Source organism: Camarhynchus parvulus, chromosome 8 (assembly GCF_901933205.1).
Source record: "Camarhynchus parvulus chromosome 8, STF_HiC, whole genome shotgun sequence".
NCBI lineage: Eukaryota > Metazoa > Chordata > Aves > Passeriformes > Thraupidae > Camarhynchus > Camarhynchus parvulus.
In genome coordinates, this window is record NC_044578.1 from 19,022,210 (window position 1) to 19,049,646 (window position 27,437).

The 27,437-nt window shown below is 37.5% G+C and overlaps 1 protein-coding gene across 2 annotated transcripts in view; it reads right to left on the reverse strand.

Moving 5' to 3' along the window:
- Positions 1-27,437, reverse strand: part of OLFM3 (olfactomedin 3) — a 50,709-nt gene that overhangs the window by 3,895 nt on the left and 19,377 nt on the right. Inside the window, exons 1-5 of one of the 2 annotated variants that reach the window (XM_030953030.1) lie at positions 16,664-18,071; positions 12,817-12,963; positions 10,613-10,768; positions 7,320-7,539; positions 634-740 (exon numbers count right to left, since the gene is read on the reverse strand). In XM_030953030.1, coding sequence (XP_030808890.1) covers positions 634-740; positions 7,320-7,539; positions 10,613-10,768; positions 12,817-12,963; positions 16,664-16,792 — 759 coding nt within the window. In that variant the 5' untranslated portion in view covers positions 16,793-18,071. Of the gene's footprint in view, positions 1-633; positions 741-7,319; positions 7,540-10,612; positions 10,769-12,816; positions 12,964-16,663; positions 18,072-27,437 lie in introns of those variants that run through there. The other variant, XM_030953028.1, reaches the window with a different exon arrangement.

Consider the following 27,437-nt stretch of genomic DNA (forward strand, 5'->3'; position numbering starts at 1 on the left):
TGCACACAAATCTTTATTTATTTTCCTGTTGTGTTTTCTGTCTCCTGTGGTTTTTTTTTCTGTATTCAAAAAATTAATGTTGTGGGTTTCATACAAATGAAACCTAGAGTTTTGACTTCCAACGCTCTTTGATGAAGAGAGCATCTTCTCAAAACTGTAGCCAATTTGAGATGCTACTGCAGATCCAAAAAGCAAAACAATAACATAACTTGGATATGATAAAGCAAATTATCTGACTAGAGTCTACATGGGGCCTAATCCTGCCAATTTTAACTGTGCTGCATTATGGGTCCTGTTCTTGGGTAAAAATGTTGATGCTTTAGATTACTCTGGTTCTAAGACCTAAGCACAATTAAATATGTTAGGAAATAAAAAAAAAATTAAGTTGTTAGTTCTGATAGATGGTTGTCAACCCTGAAAAAATTGAAGTAAATGGCACAAAAGTGCTTAGATAACTTTTGTATTTGGATATTTTTCCAAAAATACTGTTGCTTTTTCTCTGGATATGTTTGAGTGTGAAAATGACTGAAGCAGAAAAACGTGCTCAGGAATGTAACGTGCTAGGGGAAAAATATCTTTTAAAAGATTAAAATAAAGCAAGACTCCAGGACACAAAGATAGTCCTTAACATACTCGGTTATTCTTCTCTGATGCCAGTGGATCTGTCATCCAGGCTCCAAATCGGGTTCCAGATATCTTCACTGTAATGGGGCCTGTAATTTTCATCAATTTGCCACATGCTGAAATCAAAAAAATCAAATGCATTAATGCACAACTCTCCTTGATGTCAGGGCACAAGACCAAATGCTCGAAACTACACAGTGGCTCCAGGGGATTCAGGCTTATGTTGAAGATTGATTGCCACCTTCACAGGAGGAACTTTTCCATATTGAAGAGTAATATAAATATGCAAAAATATACACATAAAATTTTATTTGTATGTGTTTTTGTATTTACATCTTTGTAATTTACATTTTGTATTTACATCTTACATCAAAGCACAGTTGTGGTCTTTGGGCATAAGCTAAAATACAACCGGTAAAATATCTTCTGAGCTGAAGAGCATTTAATAATAATTGAAATGAAGACATAATTCCCCTTGCCTTTTGCCCTCAGAAAGTTCAGCACAAAGCTGGGATTGATGGATGTTTCAGTTTTCCATTGGCCAAGGTAACAAGGTGGTGAAGGGCAGACACACAAATGAGCTTGTACACACAACATTGCTGTACTCTAAGCTCGTGCCTGACTGCCCCTGCTTACACACACATGGCTCTTTCTTTACTGGAGCCTGCCTGGAGAAAGTGAGTATGAGAATTATTTAGCAAGCCTGGCTGTATTGGTTGGCTTCTAATCTATTTGGCTGCCTGGGAGGAAATAATGGAAGTCAATACCATCTCAGATGCTGACCTTCCTAACTCAAAAAATCTATATTTTAGGGGACATTAATAAGATACCTCTTAGAAACAAGCTCCTGGTGGAATTCATGTGTTTACCAAGATGTAATATCACACAGGGGTGTGCATGCAATTAGGTTGAATAGCACGATTTTAAAGAAAAGAATGTAAAAAGAAGTGAAACAATTTTTTAAATTTAAAAGGAAGTGCTCCTCTGTGCTACATGGTTGTGCTATACTGATAACCATATCTATCTAGGAAATGTAGAAACAAATGATATCTGTGTTGAGAGGGAATTTATTCAGCTCATAAGAGAGGGTCACATCAAGCCTGAATTTTATAGTCTGTAACTGGAAAGGAATGTATCATGCCAGCCTATTTGAGTCACTTAGAATGGGGTTAATGCTGTGGTGAAAACTCAGAGGCTGCTTGGGTATTTTTTGTTCACAGCCAGGGAAGCTGGACATATCAGAAATGAAGATAACTGAATGCATGCTGAGACCTCAATGAGCAGGCTAGGCTGTGTCTATTTTCTGGGTCAATTAAGAGACATTATTAAGAGACATATCTCAATCTATTTAGGTTGCAGTATTTTGAAGATATTTTTGGAATTTCCCATTTTAAAGAACTTTATAGTTCTTTTTTTAATACTTGGCTATGATAGGACATAATTTTTTATTCTGGACTTTTTTTGTGGGTAGGCTGCTAGCATTGTGTGCTGAGTGCTCTTTTTCTGCAGCATGAACTGCTATTAGGTTGGAAGGTAGAGGACTATAGCCTATCAAGGTGAAAGCTTTTATTTTTAGGTGGTCTGTTGGTAAATAGTCTCAGAAATGGGCATGAGATAACGCTTCTGAAGGTGTGAGTTTGAATTTAGAATACTTAATTTGGAATGAGTTATCAGAAAACTAATAAACAGAAAGAAATCAGAATAACAATTACTCCTGAATTTGTAGTTTCTAGGGTAATTAAAACACAGTGAACGCATGAGTTATAAGGTATGCTAATAGTAATTGGTGCCTTTACATCATAGTATTGCAATTAATGGGAAAGCATAAAAAGAATTTGGAATCTGAAGCACTGTTTCTTCTATGAAAAAAAGAAATCCAGGAAGCTAAAAGTGGACTCATAATGAGTTATGAAGTTTTGCTTCTGAATGGGCAAAACTATGGAAGAGCCCCTGGCAGAGATGTGAGGGCTCCTTGAGGCACCTTTTGTGTCGGGGGCCCAGGCAGGGCAGGTGCATGAAGACTCCAGCTGGGCTCAGCAGTGCCAGGCCAGGTGGGAGCAGCATGGGCATACAGCAAGCTCGAGGCCCTGGAGCTGCAGCAGGACAGGGCTAAAAGCAGGGGGTGTTTGCAGTCCCTGTGCAGGGTGCACACAGCTCTGGGGCTGTTTGGCTGCCGCTCTGTGTGTGAGGAGCTTTTGGAGGTTAGAGAGCGATTCAGACATTTGTATGCCTAAGTGTCAGTACAGCGCTTCCACTGTTGTATTTATCTTGAATGTATAGCTCGCTGATTAAGAGTTAGTCACACATTGTCAATAATTAATGAACCTCTTCAGCCTTCATTTAGTTTAAACTATATGAATAGAACTGTGTACCCCTGTCACAGGAGTTAGATGCTTTTAGAGAATAATCTTTCAAAATGTATTGAGATGCTGTTCAATGTGAAGAGATGACTTACTTCAGCTGCTAAATGATCAGCAGTTTGAGTCAGGGTGAATTTCTGATCAAATCCTTATTCCCAGACAGCATGCAGTGATCAAGAGAGGAAGACTCCTAGGAGAGCTGCTGTACAGCTGGGGGGCAGCTGACTGAAAAAATGACAAAGCTTCCCTTTTTGGCATAACAGAACAGAGCACTTTGTAAGAAGGATTTTTTTTCCCCTCCTGCCCTATAGTAGGTTCCATTTTTCTTTTCCTTCCTCATTAATCAGAAATCCATAGATCTGCCTTTTTTTTTTCCCTTGGCAGAAGGGAAGGTACCAAAAGTTTTGGTTTATAGCGGTTTGATTCCCTGATAGAAGGACCAGATGCTAGTAAAAAGTTAGGTCAAATGCATCTCCATACCTGTGAAGAAGTTCAGTAACTCTAAGAAAAATGTGATACTTTTAGGCTTTCTTTTTTTTCTTTCCCTAGGGGGTTCAGATGGGGATACGCAGAAAAGCAGGGGGATTTTTAGAAGCCCTCAGTCTCTTTTCCTTGGCTTTGAAAGAAGCAGCTGCCCTACATTAGCAAGTTTCAGCCATAATTGATTGTAGTAGTTGGAAAATCCCAATCATAGTCTTTTTAGATCCTAAACTGAGCTGTACAGGAAAAATCCTATGCAGAATCCAAGTGTTTCTGGCTTGATTCCTTTCCTGCCACAATTCTGTGCAGTGGATTCCTGTAAGTAAGTCTGTCCATGATTTTCAGTATTTATTTATATTTAGGAAGAAGTTGAGCTTGAAGCGACCATTAGAAGAGAAAATAGATGTACTTCTGTACAGCCTGTGTGCTGTGAAAGTCCATGAGGCAGGATGTGTAAGGAAAGCTCCAGAGTGATCAAGTACCAGGAGGAGGCTGTGATAGTGCAGCTGGAGAGGAGTTGTTCTGGAATAGCTAGAAATGGGTGGATAGTCCCATCCTCTGTGATGTGACTGAATATTGGTAACTGTCATATAGAGCAACTGAATGTATCATTTGTAGAAGGACTGGCAAGGGAAATAAAACCACAACATTCTCTTGAAGTGTCCATAAGCATCATTATTATGATTTTTTTTTGTAGGTAATAAATAAGGGAAAATGAAGTGAGGTTTTTTTGGCACTTGCAAAAATGCATTCCAAATGTTTTACTGCTTGGACTTTTCTGCTTATGGTCCACTTTGTCATAACATACTAAAATGAGTGAATGAAGAATTAGTTCTTAATGAATGTATATCTATTTTCCTGCATAATATGAATCCAGGAAGCACTATAATATAGTTATTAGAGTTTGCTGAGAGGAAGTCCCTGGATTTTTCTGCATAAGTGCCATGACTTGCTGTGTAATCTTTGTAAAATCCATTTATACTTTTGGGCTGCTTGTTCCTTCATCTACAAAATAGGGATAAGAATCTATATCTCTATTGTCCAGTTTTATACTAAATGATATAAGTAAAGTTCTTCAAATTCCAAAGGGAAAGATGCTTTGGACGCAGAAGTACCACTGCAATCAACAGTCTCATGCCTGCACTAATAGCTCCTCTGCCACTGATGTAACAGAACTTCTTTGGATACATAGAATATTAAACTTTGGAATTTTTAACAAAAAATGTTACCGTTAAATATTGTTCAGACTCTACATTATAATCAGATGCAGTTAGACCTTAATCTGATATATATCTACTCTAATTATATATCAGAGTATTGGCTTCTATGAATGCTACCCATGTAAATTTTATTCTAATTTCATAAACATGTCATGACCAGAATAGGAGGGTTCCAAGCATCTTGTGCAACCTGCATTCTCTTATAAATACCCATGACTCACAGGACTATCAGCAAAGGACTCATACATGCATAATTACATGTGAATTTGGAGTGTGTGTAATCACATGCACTCTATTGCTACATGGTTAGCTGCATGCACCCCTTAAAAGTTTTGTCAACTAATTTTCCAGCAGCTTCATCTTGAATTCCAAGAGGAGGAGCAAAATTCAGTCATCACAACTGCTGTGGTAACCATTAAACCTCAGTGAGAGCAAGAGAACTGCTTAGTGTACTGCAATGAGTGCTGAAAGTGTTGCCAGTGCAGATGGAAGAGCCCTTTTAAGTGGCCAGAACAATATAAATAATGCATTATACTGCTGAAAAACACCTGCTGGGGAGAAGAATAGAGAGTAGCTATTGCATACACTGATTAGAAAATTGTATTGTGAAATGCAACAAAATAAAATCTATGAAGATTCAAGCCAGGTCCTGTGGCACACTGGGGCCATTGGCTTCTGGCTATCAGCTGGCATGGAGAGGCACAGCTGGGTCATCTCCAGCATGGCCAGTGTGGCCACAAAACAGGTGCTGGCATGAAAGCTGCTTTCTTTTTATGCTCTCTGATCTGAGCATGCAGCCCCAGCTCTCAGCAGTTACAGGAAGCCAAACTGAGGCTGCTTGTCCTTCAAAAGGCACACAGGGATAGGCCAGAAAAACAGCCAGTCCATTAGTAGGGGACCATAAAAGTCATTTAAGCATCTAAGGCCAGGGAATAATGCCAATAAGGATGAATGATTCTGTGTTACATCTTGAGAAGGTCCACTCCCTTTTGTTAATGGGAGTTTAATAATTTATTTTATACAAAAACTTTGTCTATAGTGGTAATGTACATAATTTTAACGTTTTTTTTTCATTAGGTACATCAAGAGATTAGAGTGTGTTGCAGGAATTCAGGATAGCTAGGATGTCAATACACCTAGTAATTCCATTGTACAAAATATATCTCGCACTCACTGCTTCACTAATTGTTGTTACAAGATGCTGTAAAAGCAAAGCCAAACAAGATACTTGTAAAACTTGATTTTTGGTATCTAATAACGTACTGAAACACTCACTATCAGAAAATACTGTTTATTCACAGGAATTTTCTTGCTTGCTGCAGTATTGCAACACAGCTGTTTTCTCCTGACTGCCTTCTGTCAATGCAGTAATGTGCTATATTTTGGGTGTACTGAGGGGAAAATAGGATCATAAGAAATTTCTGTTTGAAGAAGTCTTTCATGTATTTTAGCACATCACCACTGTGCTATTTCCAGAATAAAATAAAGAAATAAATTATTTAAGAGGCTAACTTAACCTAGATTTTTCTCATTCTACTGCATCACAAAAATAAGGAGGCTCTGCTTATCCAGTTAAGAAGAGATTTAATGTCCTGGGTAGCATTTAAAAGTAAACATCCCACACTTGGTAACTAAAACACTCATCACAGTGTCTCAGGCCTAAACCTTGGAATTTCAAGTTTATTCATGTTTAGTGTTAAGTCAATTGTTTAGTGTTAAGTAAATTGTGAAATGTTTATTTTTCATAAAGGGGCTGGATTGTTTCCTGTAATTATCCAGGTTGCAATAGTGATCCATTCAGAAATCTCCAAATGCATGGATAGACTGGGAAGAGGGAAGACTGCATTGTGTTTGTAAAGCAGGTTACCTATCCCTGATGGAAGTTGAGGCTGACACTTGATATTGATCCTTCATGCCCTTAGTTTTAGTAGCTGATACTGAGCTAGTGCTGATTTTCAAAAATGCTCAACGTTTGACTTGTAGAGGCAGTTTGGGAGCAGCCAGGGTGGAGGTGGCCTGAGGTAAACCTGGTGCAGCAGCAGCAATGGATTGCTGCTGTGCATCCTGCAGAAATCATGCTTTGGTCTCTGTAAGTTGGATGTGAAGTTTGGTTAGATTGTAATGCTAATTGGAGAATGGGAGATCTCCTTAACACTAATATTACAGGCTAAAGACATTACAGTCAGAGTGGCTTCTCAGGTGACACAGCAAGGTGCCAGGGTTATGGTGTGGACATCTCAAAACTGATTCCATTCTACTTCTCACTGTTTTTTTCACGCTGACAGCCCAAAGATGTCTCTAGTAGCAGTGTCTGTCTGAGCTTTTTTGAAAGAATATTTGTAACTCTCCAAGTGGTTTAACCTCAGATTTTGAATTTGCCATCTGTTATGATTTTTCATCTAATTCATTTTGTATACAGTAAGGCATTACATTATGTCATGTACTTAGAATGATATAACTGACCTTAGGTTGTTACTCTTGTCTTTTTTTAGGGTAGCAGAGATCAGAATATAATGCAGTCTTTCATCAAAGAAGCAAACAAATCCTCTCTCCCTCCAAACCTTAATCTTTCTAAAGAGAGACAACTAAAAATGCACAGCCAAGACAAAAATTATCCATGAACTTGTTAACTTACTGAGCTTTTTCATGCAGTCACGAAGCCTGGTTTCTAAATTGACTACACGCTGGTGTAGTTCCTCATAGTCATAAGCACCAATTTCTTCCTGAATCCCAGTGAGCACAGTAGACAGATTCCTGATTTCCTCCTTGAACTGTGTGATCAACTTGGCATCAGTTTTGTATTGTTCCAGAACTGGGATCAGTGGCAGAAGCTCGTCCATCTTTTCTTTCAGCTCCTGTTAAAGGCAATCATATGTGCATTAGAGATGTTTAAAGGAGTTCAATCCCCTAATTTCCTTTAATGTAGTATTTATGCCTGACTATTAAAAAAACTTGAAAATTATTATTTTAGTTAAAAATCTATTATTAGTCTACTGTGAAAGTCTCAGACACTTCAGACTTAATGGTAGTAAGCAGGAGATTCAATGCATGAGAGAATAGTCTTTCTATTGAAAGTAAAGAGCTATCTTCAAGTGATCTGGACCAAACCCATTGACTTTCCATCTAGGGGATATAAACCACCCCTAAGTGTGTCTTTCATCAGAGATAAACAGGCCTGAACTCACAGTAGTGTTCAAGATCATACCTGGTTTACAGAGCAGTCATATGTAGTTGGTGAGCTGGTAATCACTATTTCATTCCCTAGAAGTACTAAATTCTTTGTTTTTCTCAATGTCTGTTGAAAAGTGCTTATTTCTATTTCAGCCACAATGACAGAAAACTTTTTCTTCTGAAGTAAAAATCCACAGTTCTGAACTGTGATTTGTACTTGTCAACTCACTGCATCACTAAATGCTTTTGAACTTGCTCAGTTGACATCTCTGCTGGAATATCACCAATGGTTTTTTGGAATGTGCAGTTGTTGCATTGCCAATGCTATTCTTAAACATTGACTGAAGGAAATAAGACTCCATCTTGAAATCTCAGACTGCCCTTTTCTCAGAATTTTTTGGACTCATACTTTGAGAATTTGTCCTAATCTGTAGCATATATTGGTTGCCCATCTTTCATTTCTTAATTATTCTTTTAAAAACAGTAATAATAGGGGCTTTACTAAATTTAAACCAATTGTTTGAAGTTGTTTTTTGTTACTATTCTGTAGAAAATGTCAAAGAATCCTTGTAGTCAAAAGACTTTGCTTTACTGAAATGTAGCAGATATATCATTATATATGGATTTCAGAGTATTACGTCTGTTGATTCTTTTCTCAAGGGGTCTTCCAATGACATTATGGCAGCAGTTACCAAAATGGGCACAAAGAAATGAAGTCCTTTTGTTTACAGTTAAAACTATTTTTATTTGGCTGTTTTTAATAAAATCTTAACCTAAACCTACTTTATGCCTGTTAAAATGAATAGTAATTTTTTCCTTGATGACAAGGGAAGTAGGCTTTGTGACAGAGAAAGAATAGCTCCAGAAAACAAAATTATTGTTACTTCATTTTGAAATTATGAACTTAGGCTTCAGTTCTGTGGGACAGTGAATGGCCAACTCAGGAAGAGAAAATATTTTTGAGTTAGTGAAGGTAATATATTCCTGGTAGCATTTATACCAGATGATGTATCATATTTGAGCAAACTTGCTGTAACTTTTTGTGGCAATCAGATACCTCCTGCCTGGCACAAAGTATAGACTGAGTATATGCTCAAATGTGATCTGGACCAAATTTGTACTCCTTGGTTCTAGTCAGCATGAAAACACAGATTTAGAATATCTCACTTCAGTAAACCATATAAAGTTAATTCTCGTATTTTGATTTATGATAAATAAATTTAAAAAAATGGCTTCTGCTGACACTCCAGAACTTGTTGCTGTGATGAGTGGTACAAGAACTAATTTCTGTTGCAGCACAAATAGTTGGTAGATGTGTTCTGGCACTTCGTGGCAGTTGATATGAAAGGTAATATTATATCCAACAGGATTTCTTTGTCTCAGGAAAGATAAAGCACTGGAATTTGAGTAGACTAAATTTCAGAACAACATATTGTATTATTTTGACTTTTAAAATTATTTTGTAACTGGATTGGCTGGAACTCTGTTTTATACTCCTGGCAAAGTGTCAAATGAAGGTAAATGACTGGCCAATCGAAATATTGAATATTTAAAAGGTTAGAGCACTGGAGTGCTCTGACCTCTGATATTGTGTATCAGGAATTCAAATTTTGGTATTTTATTCCCAAGGAAAACTAAAATAATAATAAAGAATATATAATGGAATTATGCAAATGTGTTATTGTAGCAATAAGGGATAAAAGGGAAAAAAGGTGAAGATATTTTCTATTAACTAAAAACTTGGGCGAATGTGCTCCAACAGCTCTAAACTAAGAACAATTATATAATTTATAAAGCTTGGTAGTCAGATCATTAGTGTACTTAATTCCTGATGTTATTAAGACCCACTCGATATTCAGTAGCTCTGAAGAAAACCCCTAGACCTCTTGGCTATGTAATTATTTAGGTATCTAACTCTAGCACCAATTGGAAAATTAGGTTCATTTTATGTGAACCTTCAGAAACACTTCAAAAATATGTACTTGCTTAACATAATGTAATCCTCAGAATGTATTTTCTAGCACCTATTTTGTGCTCTCACAGTCTTGAAAGATTAATTTATCAGACTGTATTTAAAGAATTTAAATACTCTATTGAAATATTTTTCTCCTGAAGAGTACCTCAGGTAGCTTTTCAGAATACACAATATTACTTGTAGTATCTGTAACCCTTCTTCCTCACAAAAGGTTTGGCTTGTGGTTTTTGTTGTCATTAAAATTCAGTGGAAGTCTTTTTTTTAATCACACAATTGTGACTGGGAGTGATTGCCCTCCTCCTCATCCCAAATTCAAAACAGCAGACCTTCAAACAGGAAATTAGATCTTAATCGTACTGGATAAAAATTACAATAAACTGATTTATTATAGCCTTTCTTCCCTTCAACTGCAGTAAATGTCATAGAACACTATGAGCACAGAACTCTACTTGTTTGCTATTAATTCCACTGGATCTCCCCCTTTAGTACTGGAGCTCGAAAGAATGTAAATTTCTCAGTATGACATGCACATTGATACAGAAAGAACAGGAATCTGTTTATAGTGACATTTCTCTCATGACTTAATAATTAATAATTCCTCCCTATTACAATTAAATTGAACAGAGCAAAATATTATCATCATAAAGGAAGATTTATTATGCTTTTCTTTTAAATGGCACCCTTGGAGGAGCATTTCCAGCTGAGACCTTAGCAGTCCATGCACTGTCACTCAGCACATTGTTTCCAGCAGGCTTGGGAGTTACTGTAAAAACTGGAGCTACCTGGAAGTGCTTTGTCATTAACGTCTTCCGATCGTCTTCAATCTGCCGGAACTTGGCCTTCAGCCCCTTCATTTGCGTCTCCATTTTTAAAACATACTGGAAATCCCTCTGAGTCCGTAGATTTAAAACTTCAATAGACTGGGACATGTTCTGAACCTGTTAAAGAAGAGCACTCTCTAAATGCACTTTCTGTTGCTTTGCTTTTTTCCCTGGTTAAATGTCAGGCAATGAAATGCACTTCTGTCAATTAGCTGTGAGTCATTCTACCACAGTACAGCTCTACATTCTGTACCTGCATGATGGGACAAATACCAGGGAACAGGGCAAGGCCTTGAAGCCAAAAATTGTTTGGACTACTTAGAGGTAAAGAGAGAGATAAATCCTTTAAGCATCATTTTCACTGGGCTCAGGCAAGGCTGTCAGGCAATGAGTCTACTTTGAGACCTGTAGTAGATGTGGCTGTGGTTCAGAAGGTGCTCATATAGCATATATTTCCTTCCAGGCACTTTGGGAGGGACAGGACTGAAATTTGGAGATTTTGGTCAGTATGAGGAGCATGACTTTCCTTGTTAGTAGGCATCTATAGAATTACTCAATATAAGGCATTCATAACACTATCCAGAGATAAGCCGGGCTGTGTTAATCACTACAGAGGTATTTCCCCATAATTCCATAAGTAAATGTAAAATTAGAAACTTTATCCAGTTGTCTCAGTGGTAGAAAACCACAATTTTTCTTCCAGATGAAAAGTAGTGAATGTTTAGGTAACTTCTGCAGAGCAAGTGAGGACTTTTGTAGCTATAGGGAGGACTTTCACCACAGTGATGCAAGAGTAACTGTCATCCAGAGTAAATTACACATACATTTAATTACACATACATTGCTGTTATGAAAGCCAGCCATAAAAAGAACACACTTTCCAAGTGTAGTTATTTTGTTTCAGCAAATGTTTTGTTTTTCTAAAACATGAGAAAGCTAGACTGCAGTAAATGTATTAGGCACCTTATTGAAGTTTTGGCTCAAACAAAACATATTGTACCTTCCTAAGGAAAGACAAACCCAGGAGTTTGCAAGAATATGCAGTATTTCAAGAGATATTTATGTTTGGAGCTAACCTATGATCTGCAGAATGTATGGATTTAGAAACTACTCTTAAGAATAGTATACATTAATTATTGTACAGTTGCCACTAATGGTTTTGAGAAAGGATTTTTAATGAAAAATGCAGAGCAAAGACTGGAATATTCCTTTCTTTAGTAAACAGCATGAGGGGAGGCAGCTCCTTTTCTCTGCTGGTCCATCAATGTCCTCTCCATGGATCTCATGTTATGGGCTCTGTCAGCTTGAAACTTTGTCCCTTCTGGAGTTCATGGAAGCACAGAGAGCAAAAATCTATGGGGATCTGGCACTATATTAATACTGGAATGATTTTTCTGTAGCTAGAAAAATACTAAAAATTGTGTGGTAAAAATGTATTTTCAAGTCTACATTTTATGTCGATTTTTGCTGCTGTTCAAACAGTCTCAGGCCTCAGCTTCCGTACCACTGGCTGTGATACAGTAACTATAACCTTGCTTACTTATGCAGGGAATGTAGAATGTTTGTGTTTTCATAGTTGCAGCATTTTTCTGTTGATGCAAAACAAGACTTCATTGGTTTCACCATATGTGCAATAGTGGATAACACTGGAATTAAGAATTAGGCTGTTGGGGAAAATTTGCACCATTAGAAAATGAATAAATAAACTTGAGAAAAAGAAACAATGAAAAAATTAGAACTGTTTATGCTCTTCAGTTTGCCTTCAAGATGCTGTGGTGTCTCTCTCATTATTTTTTGATAAGAGATGAGAAACGACCTTCAGCAGTCTCACGTGATTGAAGCAGAAGCTGTAGTTTAAATCCCTGAGCTAGCCTGAAGTGGGATTTGTAACTGATTTTTACACAGAAAAATCTGTCCTGTTGTATGTAAGAAAGAATTTGGGAGGACTGACTAAGAGAGGAGATGAAACTTGGGTTGGGAAAGGTGTGATGTAAGGAAAACAAATAACAATCAGAGACGAGAACACAGATAGGGGATACACCCTGAATAACAATTTTTATCAGGTAACTCTTCATTAGTTCATGATGTATTAACTGAGAAGGAAAGCAGTAGGTTTCCATGGGAAGTTTAATGACCAAGAGGAGGAATTTTTTGGGAAGACTTACCTTCTCTAGTAGTTGTCTGAGCTGCCTGCTTTTGGCATCTCTCGAACACAGGTTTTGTTCAGGTGCAACAACAGTGCAAATGCAACGGCCATCAGGATCCTGGGCTGAACTATAAACTTGCCACCCTTCCTTGGGGCTAATCTGAGTCTGTAACAACAAAATAACAACAAAGGAACCGAACTGACTTTTTTATTATTTGAAAAAAACACTGCAGCAGAATAGTTTTATTTTTGCAGTACATGTCTGCAATGAGGTTCCTACTAGCCAACAATTATTACTCCTCACTAATTAGTTTGGTAGTTTCCCAGTTTTGCCATATCTCAGACCTTTGCAATAGTTCTCTAGAAGAGTTTAGGACACGCAATTTCCAGGGTGGATGAGAATGGTACTCTGCTTGTGATTCAGCACAAACCAGGTGATTTAATTCTCTGCAGAGGGGCATTAGAGTGTTTCATCAGCCAAGAACAAACCTGTCCTTTCAGCCTGGATGACTTTTACTTTAGACTAATGGAAACAACAAAGACAGGAAAGAACAAACATATGAGCCTGGGGAGAGCACAGTGTGTGACTCACAGGTGGGAACTGGCTCTGCAGCACTTTGGGGTGGGGAACAGGTTTGCTCTGGAAGCTGCACCTCACAGGAACTGCTCCCCCTGGGCTCCCAGTGCACTTAGCCAAGGGAACAGGGGCTTGCTCAGGGTGGGATGGAAAAGTGTCTGGTTGGGCCAGGGGAATGGGGCTCATGGCAAGCAAGCCACTGGGAGATTAAGACACTGCATGTCCTTCACTGGGATAGTAGAAAACTGGAAATTCCTAACCTGTTCTTTTTACAGCAACCATGACTGAGAAAGAAAGGGGAAAAAAAAATACATTTGTTTGCAGAGCAGGGTGACACTGAACTGCATTTAATGTTTGAGTGGGATTTGGTATCTCTTTAATGGGATGTACAGAAATAGTGTAGGAATGACAGTAAACAATATAATGAGATGATTGAAAGCATTCAGGCGATGTAACTTAACAGATACAAGAAACAGTTTTTGAACTTTCTTTTTAAATTGTAAATTGCAGTTAATATTGTGTTTTATTCTTTCCTAATATTGTACTGAGTGATGAATTTCATGGTACAGATGCTAATGGATATCATTGAAGTAATTTTGGTCTGGACACAGTTGGAATCAGTTGCTATTTATATTACACAATTGTACTCAGTGCCAGCAGAGAAAGTGATTATTTAAACTGGGAAGCTTTGATACTGATGCTTTCCTGGCAGCTTAGTGCAGGAGTTGCAGAGTTCCTCATCTCTGAAGAGGTGCCAATATCTCTGTGGACTGACTCGTCTGAAGAAGTAATTGAAGATGGCAGTAACCTTCTACAATTTTGGCTACATGAATCTTATGAATTTTTCTGTTATTCCTCTATTTGGAAATTTAGGCTTCCTTCATTAATTAGGATGGGTAATATAAGTGATGGCAGAGAAAAACATGCATGTGTGCAAAGGTGCACTTTGCTTTATTTTTCTGTTATTGTTTTAGTTTGACATTTAGTCCCTACTTCAAGCAGAAACTGCTGTGCTGAATAAGAGCTAAAAGTCATCAAAACCTCACAGAAGCTACTGCATCAACTTTTCAAACGCAGGCTTACTGCTGACAGGCCTTAGTAAACAAGAAAGAAAAGAAATAACAAGTGGAAAACAATAGTAACTTTTAATAGTTCTTGAAAATCTGGGGAAAACTGAGGAGTTCCTATAAAGTCCAATATTAACCACTGCCATGGCAGGCTGCTGTATTAAAGACTTAGTTCACTTCTAAAAGATTTAGTTTTTCACTTGCACTGTCATATATTCTAAAAAAACTGTTACAGCTACCTCTGTTGTTACTGTGGTGACAGGTCAAAGGACAGTACCTTACTTAGGATGCTTGCTTAAACAGTATTTTCTGGCTTGTCTTGCAATTTCAACCCTGGTACTGTAACAGGGCTCAAAAGAGGAGTCCCTTTACCTGACCCCACATCCTTGTACCATTCTTCCAGCTGAAGGCAGGAAATTGGGAGGTTTTGTCCTTTTTTTTACATTGTACAACACACACAATTTATGAGCTGTGTATGCGCTGGGAGAGAAATTCTGGAGAAGTGCTCATGCTGCAGAGTTCACTGGAGAAGCTGCAAGTGGGGAACTCTGGATGGCAGCCAAAAATCAGTCAGTGATGACCCTGGTATTACTGAGCACTTGGGGCATAAAGTCTTTCAACCAGCATCTACAGTTTTAAGAAAGGTACCAGATTTGTGGTGCTTGGTTTTGTGTAAAAAGAACCCTACATGATTGTAATTCATGTTTTTTTATTTGGCAGATATTGCCAAACTCAGATAATCAAGTTTTTATGATCACTTTCCCAGCTCTACTGGCACTCTTGCTAGCCTTATGAAAACTAAAAATGTGCACATAGCTCAACTCAAGGAGTGAAAAGAGCATTCTTGAAGGCATTCTTAATATTTAGAAGGCATTTCTATCAGCAGTGCCTTGTTGTAGCCAAGGGGAGCATGACAGTTTTGTGCTACTTGGAATCTGAACATATCAGTACAAACACATATATTTGTGTGTGTGTATAAATATATATATATATATGTATCAATATATATATCTCATAATAACTAATGTGCCTCTTGTAGTTACACAGTGGCAACTTTAAACTTGGATGTAAATGTGATAGGGAACTTCTACTTATCATATACAGCCACAAGAACTAGCAATACATACTGTGACTCAGTGAAATGAAATTACATTTAAGGAACATAGAACTTTTCTTGTATTCTCAGCTTGCTGCTCTAAAAGATAACTGATTTTTTCTTACAACATATTTAATTTTGAAGTATTAATATTTATAGACTAAATACAGTGATTTTCTGCAGTAGTATTTTTCCTGCATGCATATATTCAATCATTCAATTTTGGTTAGTAAATGCATAATTGTTAGTTACAAAATTCTGAGTTTTGAGAATTGTGAACTGCTATACAAATAATTACATTTATATTTTACATAACCTACTATTATATAAACATCTGATTGCAGTTACACAAAAAGATACATAGACAAGAGTGTTTTACTAAGCATTTGGGAAAATTATGTTCTAATTTAAATTATGAATACCAGGATAGTGTTCCCTCTAAAGTAAAAAGTTACTTGACGTTTTAGGCTTCTCATGAGTTCATAGGTATTCACAGCTTTCCTGGAGGTTTTTATTAACTGAGGCTGCTGTATATGAGCATCAATGATACAAAGTGATATTTCTGTCATTTTTATTATTCCCATTAGCAGCCTTTCAAAAATTCTGGTATCTAACCTCCTAGTACCAATTTTATTTTGTTTCTAACAGCTGTTTATTTGTTTAACTGTATTCCAATAAAGAAAAATAGGAAGGAATCTGACCCTTTTTATATTACAGTGAATAGTTACTAGGTAACATTGTCCAATTTTCAAAAAGAAAGCTACTGCCAGATATAATATTCTAAACAACACAATGCATTTTTCTGGAGCAGTAAAGATAGGAAGAACAGTCTAGACAAATGAAAAGACATTGCTGTACTCTTTTTAGCATTTCATGCTCAAGGTGAAGGCATTTGTTGTTACATATTTAAGGATACTATTTTGAAACCTTCCTGTTCATAGTAAGACCACAACATGCCCACCAATTTGCAGTTTTATGATGCCCAAAAATAAGCATGCATTAAGAGATGAAGGAAGATTAGCAACTAAAAAAGAGATTTACAAAGAGGCAACAAACTAACACTTTTGCTGGCACTTAAATACTAATTCAGCATTAAGATAGCTTGCAATATACAACAGCTACTTACTAGAGAGTCTGAAGTGGTTATTCTGGTGGTATTTAGTCCTACCAGAGAAGGGAGAGTTTGGGACATCCAGTTAGAGATCATTGCCATGGTACTAAGAACAGCACCAAGCTTCAGCAGTGGAGGGCTCATTGCTGTGGAGCTAATGAGTTTTCATAGTGAGTGATTATCATCCCAGTGCAGGCTGGCAGTGAGAGGCGTGACTGCAGCACACAACATCCACAGCAGGAAAGGAGATCAAGCTACCCAGATTTAATCATCCATTAAAAACATCCACGTCCTCATCTGCCCTCTTTCTGCTCTTACTAACAAATACTTATGAGTGTCTTATGCTGACCACTAAATAAACAATCCTTTCTATGCCTATAGTCATTGCAGTTTCCAGTGGGAGATGGCGTGGGTGAATTATCTCTTTATAGGTGCTAGACAGTCAATTAGCCCTTAATTAGTTCAGTCCAGGCAGAGCAGAATGTTCCTGTCTGAAATGCAAAAACCTGAGCACAAATAACCCCCCTACTTCCCATCAGTGCTTTGGCAGAAATATGCTCAAGCCTGTTTGTAAATATGGTTCTGTACTTGTCCATGGGGAAGGGGCAGAACTATCAGCCTGCTCATCAAAGCACCAGAAACCTTTCTGGTCCTCCTGTGATTTGCTGATCTCTCATAAATCACAAACATCAGAGACTTTATTATTTGCACAGCTTGTTATTAAGATCTTTATTGTTCATAAAAGACCATTGAGGCTGTGAAGAGTCACATTTCTCAGTGTTCTTGTTAGTTTACAAGTTTTTGTACCAAGAGTTATTGCATTACTCCCAGGGTTGGCAGACTCACTATGTCTTCATTGGTGCTGGGATGGGAACAGAAGATAAATTGGGGATCACGCATTTTGAGACTTCTTTTGGCTTTGCTGTTAAATCTTCTGCTCTCTAGTGCTGTAAAAGGAACTGCAGGTTCTGTAGCAATTTATCTTGCTTATATATTGAGTGTGGGGGAGGAAAGAAAAGCAGAAAAAACAGTCTAGAAATCATTGTGCCATAGGGGCAGTTTTACTTTTTAAGAATTATTTGTAAAAGAAGTGCTGAGCGAGGACTTCTAATGGCACTTTTTAAAAGAGAAAACTTGCATAAAGTTTGCTCAGAGACAGGCTACTGCATTTTCCTCAGGGCAGTTATGGACTTAGTTTCTGAATTTGCTTCAGAAAAGCAAATTACTTTTTCTTAAGGACTTCTGGCAGTGCTATGAAGGAACCCTGTGAGCAATGAAACTGAAGGGATGTATATTTATGGGTGTGTGTCAACATGGATGTATTTATTAAAGCCACTGTAACTCTGCAAACAGTTTTTCAGATTCTCAGAGTTTATGCATCAATTCAGGGTAGACATTTCTCTTTCAATATCCATTCAGAATGATTTCCATAAATCTCTGCAGTTTAAGGAAGACACATGTAAACTCATTTTTTAAAAAAGGCAATGAAAACCCATTGAGAGCTATTACATAAACTTAAGGAGTCGCCCAGCAACAGAATATAGAATATCTGTGTATCCAGGTATTAAGTATCTTGTGCTAGTTACACAGTAATGTGGGCTGTGAAATATTTCAAATACTCAAAAAATTAATTCACTGAAGAGATTTGTATACAGTGAAACACAGTGAAATATATTGATGGTAGAAGTTGTGCAGAGATGGCAAATTTGAGAAAGGCTATGTGATCACAGCTGTTTTGCTTAGAATATTTTCTGTGTTTCAGGAGATAAAGTTGATATAAGTTTGGATTGCCTGATAGTGGTCATTATGTACATTTCTCTGTAGAGAGAGTCCCTGTGGTCCATTTGTGATATGGAGATTTTGAGACTGAGAGCTGAGTCAGGCCTTTACCTGAGCCTGATGAAGGGCTTAGTGGCAGGAGGCATTTGAGCCTTTCCCTGAGTCTGTGTTTCTGAGGAGAGGGGCTCAAAGCCGTCCCCTGAACACATGTGCAAACTGAACCATCCAGACTGACATCAAATTGAGGCTTTTTGCTGAACTGTCACATTTCATTGGCAATTTGTCAATTTCCCAAGGACCTCCACTGATTACTTCCAATATGGACTAGGTAACATTTGACAATGTTGGATAATTTTCCAGTTTTATTAGATTCTTCTGAAGTGTCTCAGCATCCTATCCAGACCTAATACAAAAAAGATTCTAATTCATCAGTTTTATCACCTTTTTCTATTCCCATCCTCTTTCAGAAGTTTAATAAGCACGGTGATTCCCTCAGTTCCAGGACATTTCCTGAATGTAATGATAGAATTTTGTTTTACCACACTGAATTGCAGCTTTTGACATTTTTGGTTTTCTTCCCTCCAACATTTGCTATTTCACAGAAGAATGTAATTGGTCTCCTTCTGAATTTTAACATTGGACAAAATATATTCAAAAGGCAATAAAAGACTTTTCTGATGCCCAGATTAAAAATTATTGTTGATTATCCTCCATCCAGGGTATTGTCAGCTCCTGGAAAGAATGCTGCTTGTTGAGTTATTATGATTAGTCCTAACAGATGACAAGCTTCTTGGTTCTTGTGACAGAATATTCGTTAATGCAGTTTAGCATTTATTTTCTTTCAACTGGTTTAAGTGCAGAAGAGAAAGCTTGCTGCCATGTGATTCCCAGTATTGCTGCTGGATACATCTTTACAGAACTCAGCAGGAGGTGATCCTCCACTCCTCTGGCTGGTTAGGTAACTTTGCGTTACCGGAGCTCTGGCATGCCCGTGCTGCTGAAGTCAGACCTGCTGCAGCTGCACGGGGCCTTTAAAGCCCCTTTGTGCTGCAGTGCAGGGATCAGGGCAGCTTGTACAGGTGTCTGGGAGCCCGGGGGCTGCAGGAGTGAGGCTCACCTGGGAAGCTGGAAACCATTCCTTCTAAGGGACCTGCAAATGCATGGCAGCTGCAAAGGGAATGGCAGCCCAGGGTGTGCCTGCACAAACAGGGACAGCACGTGCTCTGGGAGATTGTCAATATTCCACATACCTGATATTTTCCATTTTGTGCACCCACTTGTCAAGTATTGCTTCAAAGCAATCCTTGCTTCTGTTGCTAGAGAAGATGCGCAAGGAAACACAGTCTTACAGATGTTTTCTTCCTGAACAGTGGAAAACTCAATGAAACTATATTTTGTTTGTGTTTTTACCAGAACTAAGTGTTCAAACCCCCTTTTTGTTAAGGAAATTAAGTGTTAAAATATTTTTAGCTGTATTTTACCATAAACAATTGGGTAAATTAAAAAATGGCAAGCAAATAGTAGAAAATTTTTCTACCGCATCTCAGGTCACATATACAAAGAGAGCCATAGAATAGCTGAAGAGTTGTTCTCATATTGTTAGAAAGTAGAAACAAAACTTTATGATCTGTGTTTCATTTCAGCTCTGTATTTTCTGTTTTGTTGGTTCTTTTTTTAAAAGTTTCCATTTCACATTTCTAGTTTATGGTTAACTGCTCTGAACAAAAGCTAGAATACAACAGCAATTCTAAAATCGGAACAACATTCTTTATTACCCTAAATTTCTGCTGGTATGATAACTTCCTCTCTTAGTTAACTTCTAAAGTCAGTAAAAGCTGAAGCATCCATACAGAATAACTTCAGATGCCATATTTTGATCTTACATAAAAATCTGTTAATCTGTAGCAATTTCAATGTTGTTAATCTTATTGTAAACTAGTTCTGTAATAATCAATTAGTATATTACAAATTACTAGGGTCATTAAAGGTATTATTTAAGAGCCTTATTTAATAAATAGTCTAAAGGCTCTTCTAGTCTCTGATATTTACTTTTGCTTTGAGATCCTGTTTCATTTTGATAGGGATTCAGTCTACTGAAAATGAGAATACATCCCAACATTATCTTATTACAACTGAGGTAGTAGGATCTCTGTACTGTAAAAAGTAATTAACATCAGTATTAGGAACAGCAACAGAGCAAACGTCCTGAGTCAGCAACATGTGAAAATATACCCAGCCATCCAGCCCAAAAACTAATTACCTCCTGGCCAGAGGAAAGCACTGATTTTAAGAAAGAGGAAATTGTGACGTTCAGCCACAGCAACTTAACCCTGATGTCAGCGTATTTAAAAAACAATGCTACCTTAAAAAATTCTTACAATTCCAAACTGTGTTCATGGGTAAATGCTATGATGTAAACACCTGAAACCTTCCATTTTATGATGCACACTCATGGCTCAGCTGGCTTAACTACATTCCTTTGAAGCAGAGCAAAATCAGGAATCTTAAATCTCAGTAAGTTTGTATTTGAGCTCAGTAAGTAAGCTCAAGAAGAAAAGCCAAACCTTCCCTCATTGCACTGTTGTTCTACAGTGTATTTAGTTCTTTATCTTCTCTGATATATTGTGCTCAGTAGTACATTGGTTTAAAAAATGGCAGTTCATTAGTCATGTTCCTGAGTATGATTATTTATTCACATTAGGTTAATGCATGCACAAAGCAAAGTTCTCAGAACTGGAATGGCAATTACCATTCCTAGAGCTGCAGATGGACTGAGAAAGCACAGACTTGTACTGTCAGTTCTACTGCAGTTCTCTGAATATAGAGAATTGTGCCTTCTTCCTCTTACTCTGGTTTTGTTCAACAAAACCCTGTGGCTTTGCAGTGCTACCTGTGAGTAGCAATATCCAGGTTTTTTAAGGGCAGTTTGAGAGGTACGTGCCCTTTCTAGAAAATCTCTTTTCACAGCTCATCAGTGCATATACAGTGACATTCTGCAGTCAGGTGTCTCCACTTAGAGAAGTATTGAGCAAGGGATTTTTAGTCTGTTGTCCATTACATGTTTCTGTACCACTGTTCTTGAGGTGAAGTGGTCTTAACTATCTGCTTGTTAATTTTTCAGGCTTCAGGGAGCTTCTTTTGAATGAAGACATTAAAGAACATTTTCATGTTTTTTTCACACCTATTCTCTTGTGTTCTGCTGTTAGCAAATCCCAAGTGTACAAAATAACAAAGTAGTGTCTCTACAGAAGAATTAGTTCAGTATGAGAATTGACTGAAACAGGAAACACTATGGGCAGTCTGCTTTAGCAAAGTCTGCAGTTAATTGAAACAGCTGGGAAAATAAATGGGTGGTGAAGGACTAAGTGAAATAAAAAGAAAAGCTTCTTCTGTTGATTTTCTGCCATTTTAATTTCCAGTAACATTTATATCAGGTACTCAATAAAACCTCATAAGCTTTTCCCTCGAATGTGTGATGTGATGATGGACCTAATGGGAGTAAGCATATTTTCTAAAATATGTGGAGACATCTATTTAGTAGATAATGACTGAAGATTGTGCAGACAGTCCTCCTTTTAACAGAGACTGGAAATCTGTATGCTTTTAGAGTATTCCGGGATCCCTTATCTTGCTCTTTGCAATGAGGATGCAGTGTTGGATGGTTCTGGGGCTGGAATTTGTTGCAGTTTTGTTTTCCTTGAAAACTGTATGGATTTTATATGAGAATTTATACAGAATTCCTCCTGGAGTAATTCTCATGCTTAATGTACTATTTTGGTTTTCCATCTTGAAAAGACATATTATTCTATTGAGGCTGGATGAGGTAGGTGAGCTGGCTTAAATTGAAAGTAAATTTTAAGAAATTAAAGGAGCTGAAACTGAAATTCTCTGTGAAGTTAGATCATATATAATCCTGGAAAGAGTTTGAGCCATGAAAATCAGTAAATTCTGTAGTAATTTAATAAAATAAGTGGTTTCAGCTGGCTCTGACTGCAACTAGATGTTCAAAAACAGAGACCTAAGGTATTTAGAGCCAAAGTGCATTTAGAATGTGACAATGGGCAGTATAACTGGCCCTTCCTCTGGTTAATGCAAGCTTACAGCTTTGCAGTCAGCACTTAACTGAACTGGAGCTTGCCTGTCACATTTAATAGATACAGGTAAATTTGTTCAGTGCCTTTTTAAAATCTCCTTGAATCTTTGCAAGTGAGAAGAAGACAGAAATGAAGAAAGTAGAAAAGGGTTTGTGACACAAAATTCCCTGTCAAAGGGGAATTTTGTCTTAGGGAAAGGACTTAGTGGGGTATGTCTCCAGTTACAAATACAAAAGGGTTGGGGTAAGGGGTTGAATGCTGGCCCACAGCAAACCATAGTGCTTGTTGGTGCCACACACCCTAATTACCTTTTCCTTTTATGCCTGGGCATGACTCAGTTTGATGGTTTAGACATGGATGCAGCATTTCAACAGGAAAAGAGTTTTGCTGTGTGGAAAGGAGCTGTCCCTCAGAGCCCAGAAATCAGCTCATCTCCTTTTTATTTAGCAGCTGTATGCTGTATGGCTGTATTTGCATTTGGCCAAGTGCTGTCTTTGGAACTGAGAGCAAAGGAACCATGTACTGTTTGATTTCTGCTGCATTCTGACAAGCAAGTCTTTGTCTGTTCTTTGTAAATTTACAGCTTTGCATTAGAGAAACACTTGGCTGTATTCTCCTATATTTTCCAATGCAGATAATTGTCAAGACTGACTAATAAAAATTAAGTTGGGGAGGTTTATCCTGCTGACTTGCCCTTCATCTCACCATGTTTTCATACATTCTTTTGGCAAGTCTCTTAAACTGTCACACCATGCTGATACCCTTTTCTAATATATCTGTCATATACTCTATAGAGATGAAATATGGAAAAATTCTTCAGAAGTTTAAAGCTGAGCTTACTCACAGTGGTTCGGCAACCCACAGGCTAAAGTACTAACCAAGAGTTTATAGGTTTAAGCAGCATGGCACTGATAATGGCATTTAAAGGCTGTAGCATCTTCCTGTTTGGATTTTCTAAGAATGGTGGCATTAACAATATTTCCTTCCTGAGATATAAAGATCTTTTTCTGTAGGTAGAAATTCCAAGAAAGAAAATTACATTTCTGTTCAGAAAGCACCACACGTTTCCTGCAACATCTTAAAATAACAAGATTTTGTGAATGTGTCTCACTGCAAGCAAATCCACTCTTAATGTATTCTGCTTCTTGACACCATCCTGGAAGGCCTGGTTTACTTTTAAATAGGGATGAAAGCTTACAAGTAATGTAAGTGAATAATGAGAAAACTCCATGGGCAATCTTGCCTGCAAGACAGAGGTGTTAATCCAAATGCTGTGGCCAAACTCTAGTAGTTAGCTTTGTTCTGTTGAGCAAAATGCTTCTTGCAGTTTCAGTTGGATACTTAACCTTTTCTAAATGCAGTGGAGTGCTTTGAATACAATGAGCCAGGCGCTGTGTTTCAGCTCAGTAAGACATGCTGCTTTTCAGTAGTGGGTAAAGCAATGTATGGATATGCCACAAAGCATGATCCCAGATGCTGTAAAATACTTCTGTGTTCAAATCTGGGTATAGAAAGTAAGCACTTGCTGTTTTCTAAGGCTGTTTCTGAAACTGAATAATTCTGAGAACTGAAGACATTTATTTGGGAATCAAAATTGTATTACTTGAAAAAATAATAGAGGCTATACAACAAACCTTACTGAAGTTATGACATATGTTTTTCTTGCTGCCTTTTAAATTTCCTATTTATGTTTTACAGAACAGAAATAAAAGTTTTAAATACTGTTTCACTTTAAGGGATTCAATTGCTCATTTCTATTAATCTTACCTTGCAGGAAGGAAGAGATGGGGAAAAAACAGCTCTCAAAAAACTGACATATTTAGTGGTGAGCTATTAGGGATTACTGCCTCTTTGTTCCCACCTTAGCACTTGAATATACCAAAAGAAAGATGCCAAAAAGACAATTCAAAGCATCTTTTAAACAAAATTTAGTATTTATGTATGGGCACAGTGGCAGTCATGGTAGTGTGCCCATGCTCAGCCTGGTCATTCTGTCACCTTGGGCATACTGCCTGCTGTGTGAAGGTTGAGATTCTTCCTTGAGACTTTACAAAATCCTGAACAGGTTAATATTCTTAGTTGCCTCTTCTTAGAGACAAAGGCTCTGTCATTCATACAGCTCATGATATTCCAGGATCTCAGGCTCAGTAAATGTGTTGGAAAACCAGAGATTTCTACATTGCTTTGAAAGAAGTGATTTGAATTCTGACTTCCCTTCCTCCATTTCTACCAGGGGTTTGACTCAGGTGTGATTGCCACACCACTCTGTAGACTTTTAGTATCAGCACAATGCTCAGAAAAATCCACATGGGCAGCAGTTAGCATCTATTAGCAGAGGCCATATTCTTTTGATTACAAGTGGTGTACATTGAAAGTTCTCGTAAAACTAGCACAGAAAATTGTGAGCCAAAGTAAACACTGACATAAATGTAGGTATTTTTACAAATTTGTGGAAAATGAAAACTGGAGACATAATCTAAACAACTATGTTCACAATATAAGTATGTAGTTTGCACGGTAGTACTTAAAGGTAATAATTTCAACACCTGTGACTCTTCACCCTGTCATGTGTTATCCTTTACCCTCTCCTTGTGTCTCTAAAAGAGGCATTGAATTCTGCTCTCTGAGTAAGGAAGTTGTGGTCTTAGACTAATACTGGGTGGTTTTTCAGCTGCTAGAGACCAGGACTGCAGCAGCTGAGGAGCTGGTGGAAATGGCTGCGCTTTGTGCCTTTGCACAGATACAGAGCAGTGTCTGATACTCCAGGCTGGGACACTGGAGGGGAACAAAGCTGTTACAGCTCAGTAAGCAGGTCTGACACCAAACCAATCTATCACTTATCCCAGACAAAAATGTCATTTTTCATCTTCCAAATGAAGATGAAAATGTGTTTTAAAAAACCTTAACAATGCTCATCAAGTCACATTGCAGTCATTCTTTAACAGTTGCAGTTTATGACCCAAGCAAACAAGGTCATTCCCAATTTAGGACATGACTGGAATTTTGCAGTTTTGTGGGATTTAGTGAGCTGACAACAGTGGAATATAAATGATGAAGACTCAGGTGATATCCCATCAGAAGCCTTCTGACACTCTTCATAACCCGTATTTTTAAATGTCTCTTCAGCACTTTAGGCTATTATCAACTCCAGCAGTTAATCCCCACGTGCAGTCATAATCCTCTAGTTACAATATCAAAATTAAAGCACCACTATTATCTCTCAGGAGAAAAACATGAAATGAGTGAGGAGTGAGCATCAGTGAACAGCTTAGAAGCAAAGATTTCATTTACAGAGAAAAAAGTTTCTGTCCACAAGAAGTTCAATGCAGGCATTTATTCTAGCTTTAATGAGGGCAAATTCACCAACTGAGCATCACAAAGTCAGTGAGTCTTTAAAGGATGGCTTAGCAATGTGCCTATGAGAATAAAATTAATGGGTAATGCTGGTGAAGTTTTACATAAGCTTTTAGATCTAATTAATAAAAAAGGGCCAAGATTTTGATTAATGAAGGCATTTACATAACCTTAAAGATTTGATATTAATTTTACAGGGAGATTTAACTAACTTATTAGCAAATGGCAGAGAAATTTAATACAATATTTCTACTAAATCTTGTAATTAGTTTCTGCAGCTTGGCTAGCAGTGCTACAGAAAGTAGAGCTATTTGTACAAGAGCAAAATATAACTCTGGACACAAAAGTTGTGCTGGAGCTCTGAAAGTGTTTTCAATCCAAAAATACAATTTTAAAAACATGCACAAACTCATATCAAGGACCACAAAACAAGAACAGAAAATTTCAATCAAAGCCACTGTACAGTTCAGACTATAAAGTTCTTATCTGTGTTTTATAGCCCTCTCTCCTGACCAAGCAAAAAAATCTGTTCTGAGATTTTGTCTTGCATTAGTGTATTCCTAGCCAAGATTCCCATCTCCTGCTTCTAAAAAAGCACCAAAACATTAAGCAATAACAGTAAAAACTACTAACATGAAACTGGAAAAAAAAACCTTAACCAATTTGTCAAAGTGCTTGTGGTGTTAAGGTAATTAAATAGCAATAAAAAAGCATGATGGCTCATAATGGTTAGCTTTGAAAATCCATTTTAGATTTACAACTAGAATAAAATTATTTAAAATCTATATAAAAGGAGATGGTTTACAGAAATGGGAAGATGCTGAAGATAATATTGTGGAACTCAAAAGTGGGAAACTGAAGAAACTGTATTTCACACACTTTTTTATTGACTTTTTGCTTTTGATGGAACAAATTATTGCTTATTTGTTTTCTTATGAGTACAACAGAGTCAATCTGTCACAAATAAGGAGAAAAGTGATTCCAGATGGAATCTACTTCAGCCAGTGCTTTGGGAAAATATTTATCTTTGGGGCCAGATGGAATGCCATGGGGTTATTTGAAAGAATTAGTTGTTGTTTTTTTTTTTTTTTTTAAATATAGCATATAATGGAGAAAAAAGAAGGTGAAAGTACATTCACTAGTATGAAAATATGGCTGCTAGAGGGAACCTCCTCCTGTCTGTGCTCCTACTTCTCTCTCGTGGTCAAGGGGAAGGTGGGCAGGCCCACTTCTCATCTGCTTTAGAATATTTAGGAAACAGACTTCTGCAGGCCTTGTATCTAATGCAAGGGATAACAACTTTAGCCTCAAGACTGTTAATAATATCCTAAATTAACCCTTTTGGAAGATCTTTTTGTTTTACTGCCACACACACTTTTTACAGACAATATAAGTCATTTCCTGAAGGGCACTTCAACAAAACCCAACCTGATTTCATACCACATTTATTGGAGGGATTTAAGGGGAGTTTTAAAATAAAGTGCTAAGTTTTAGCTCTGGAGTAACTTAATTACATGACAGTCACTCTGCAGACAGTTTGTGCTCATTATAGTCAAAACCAG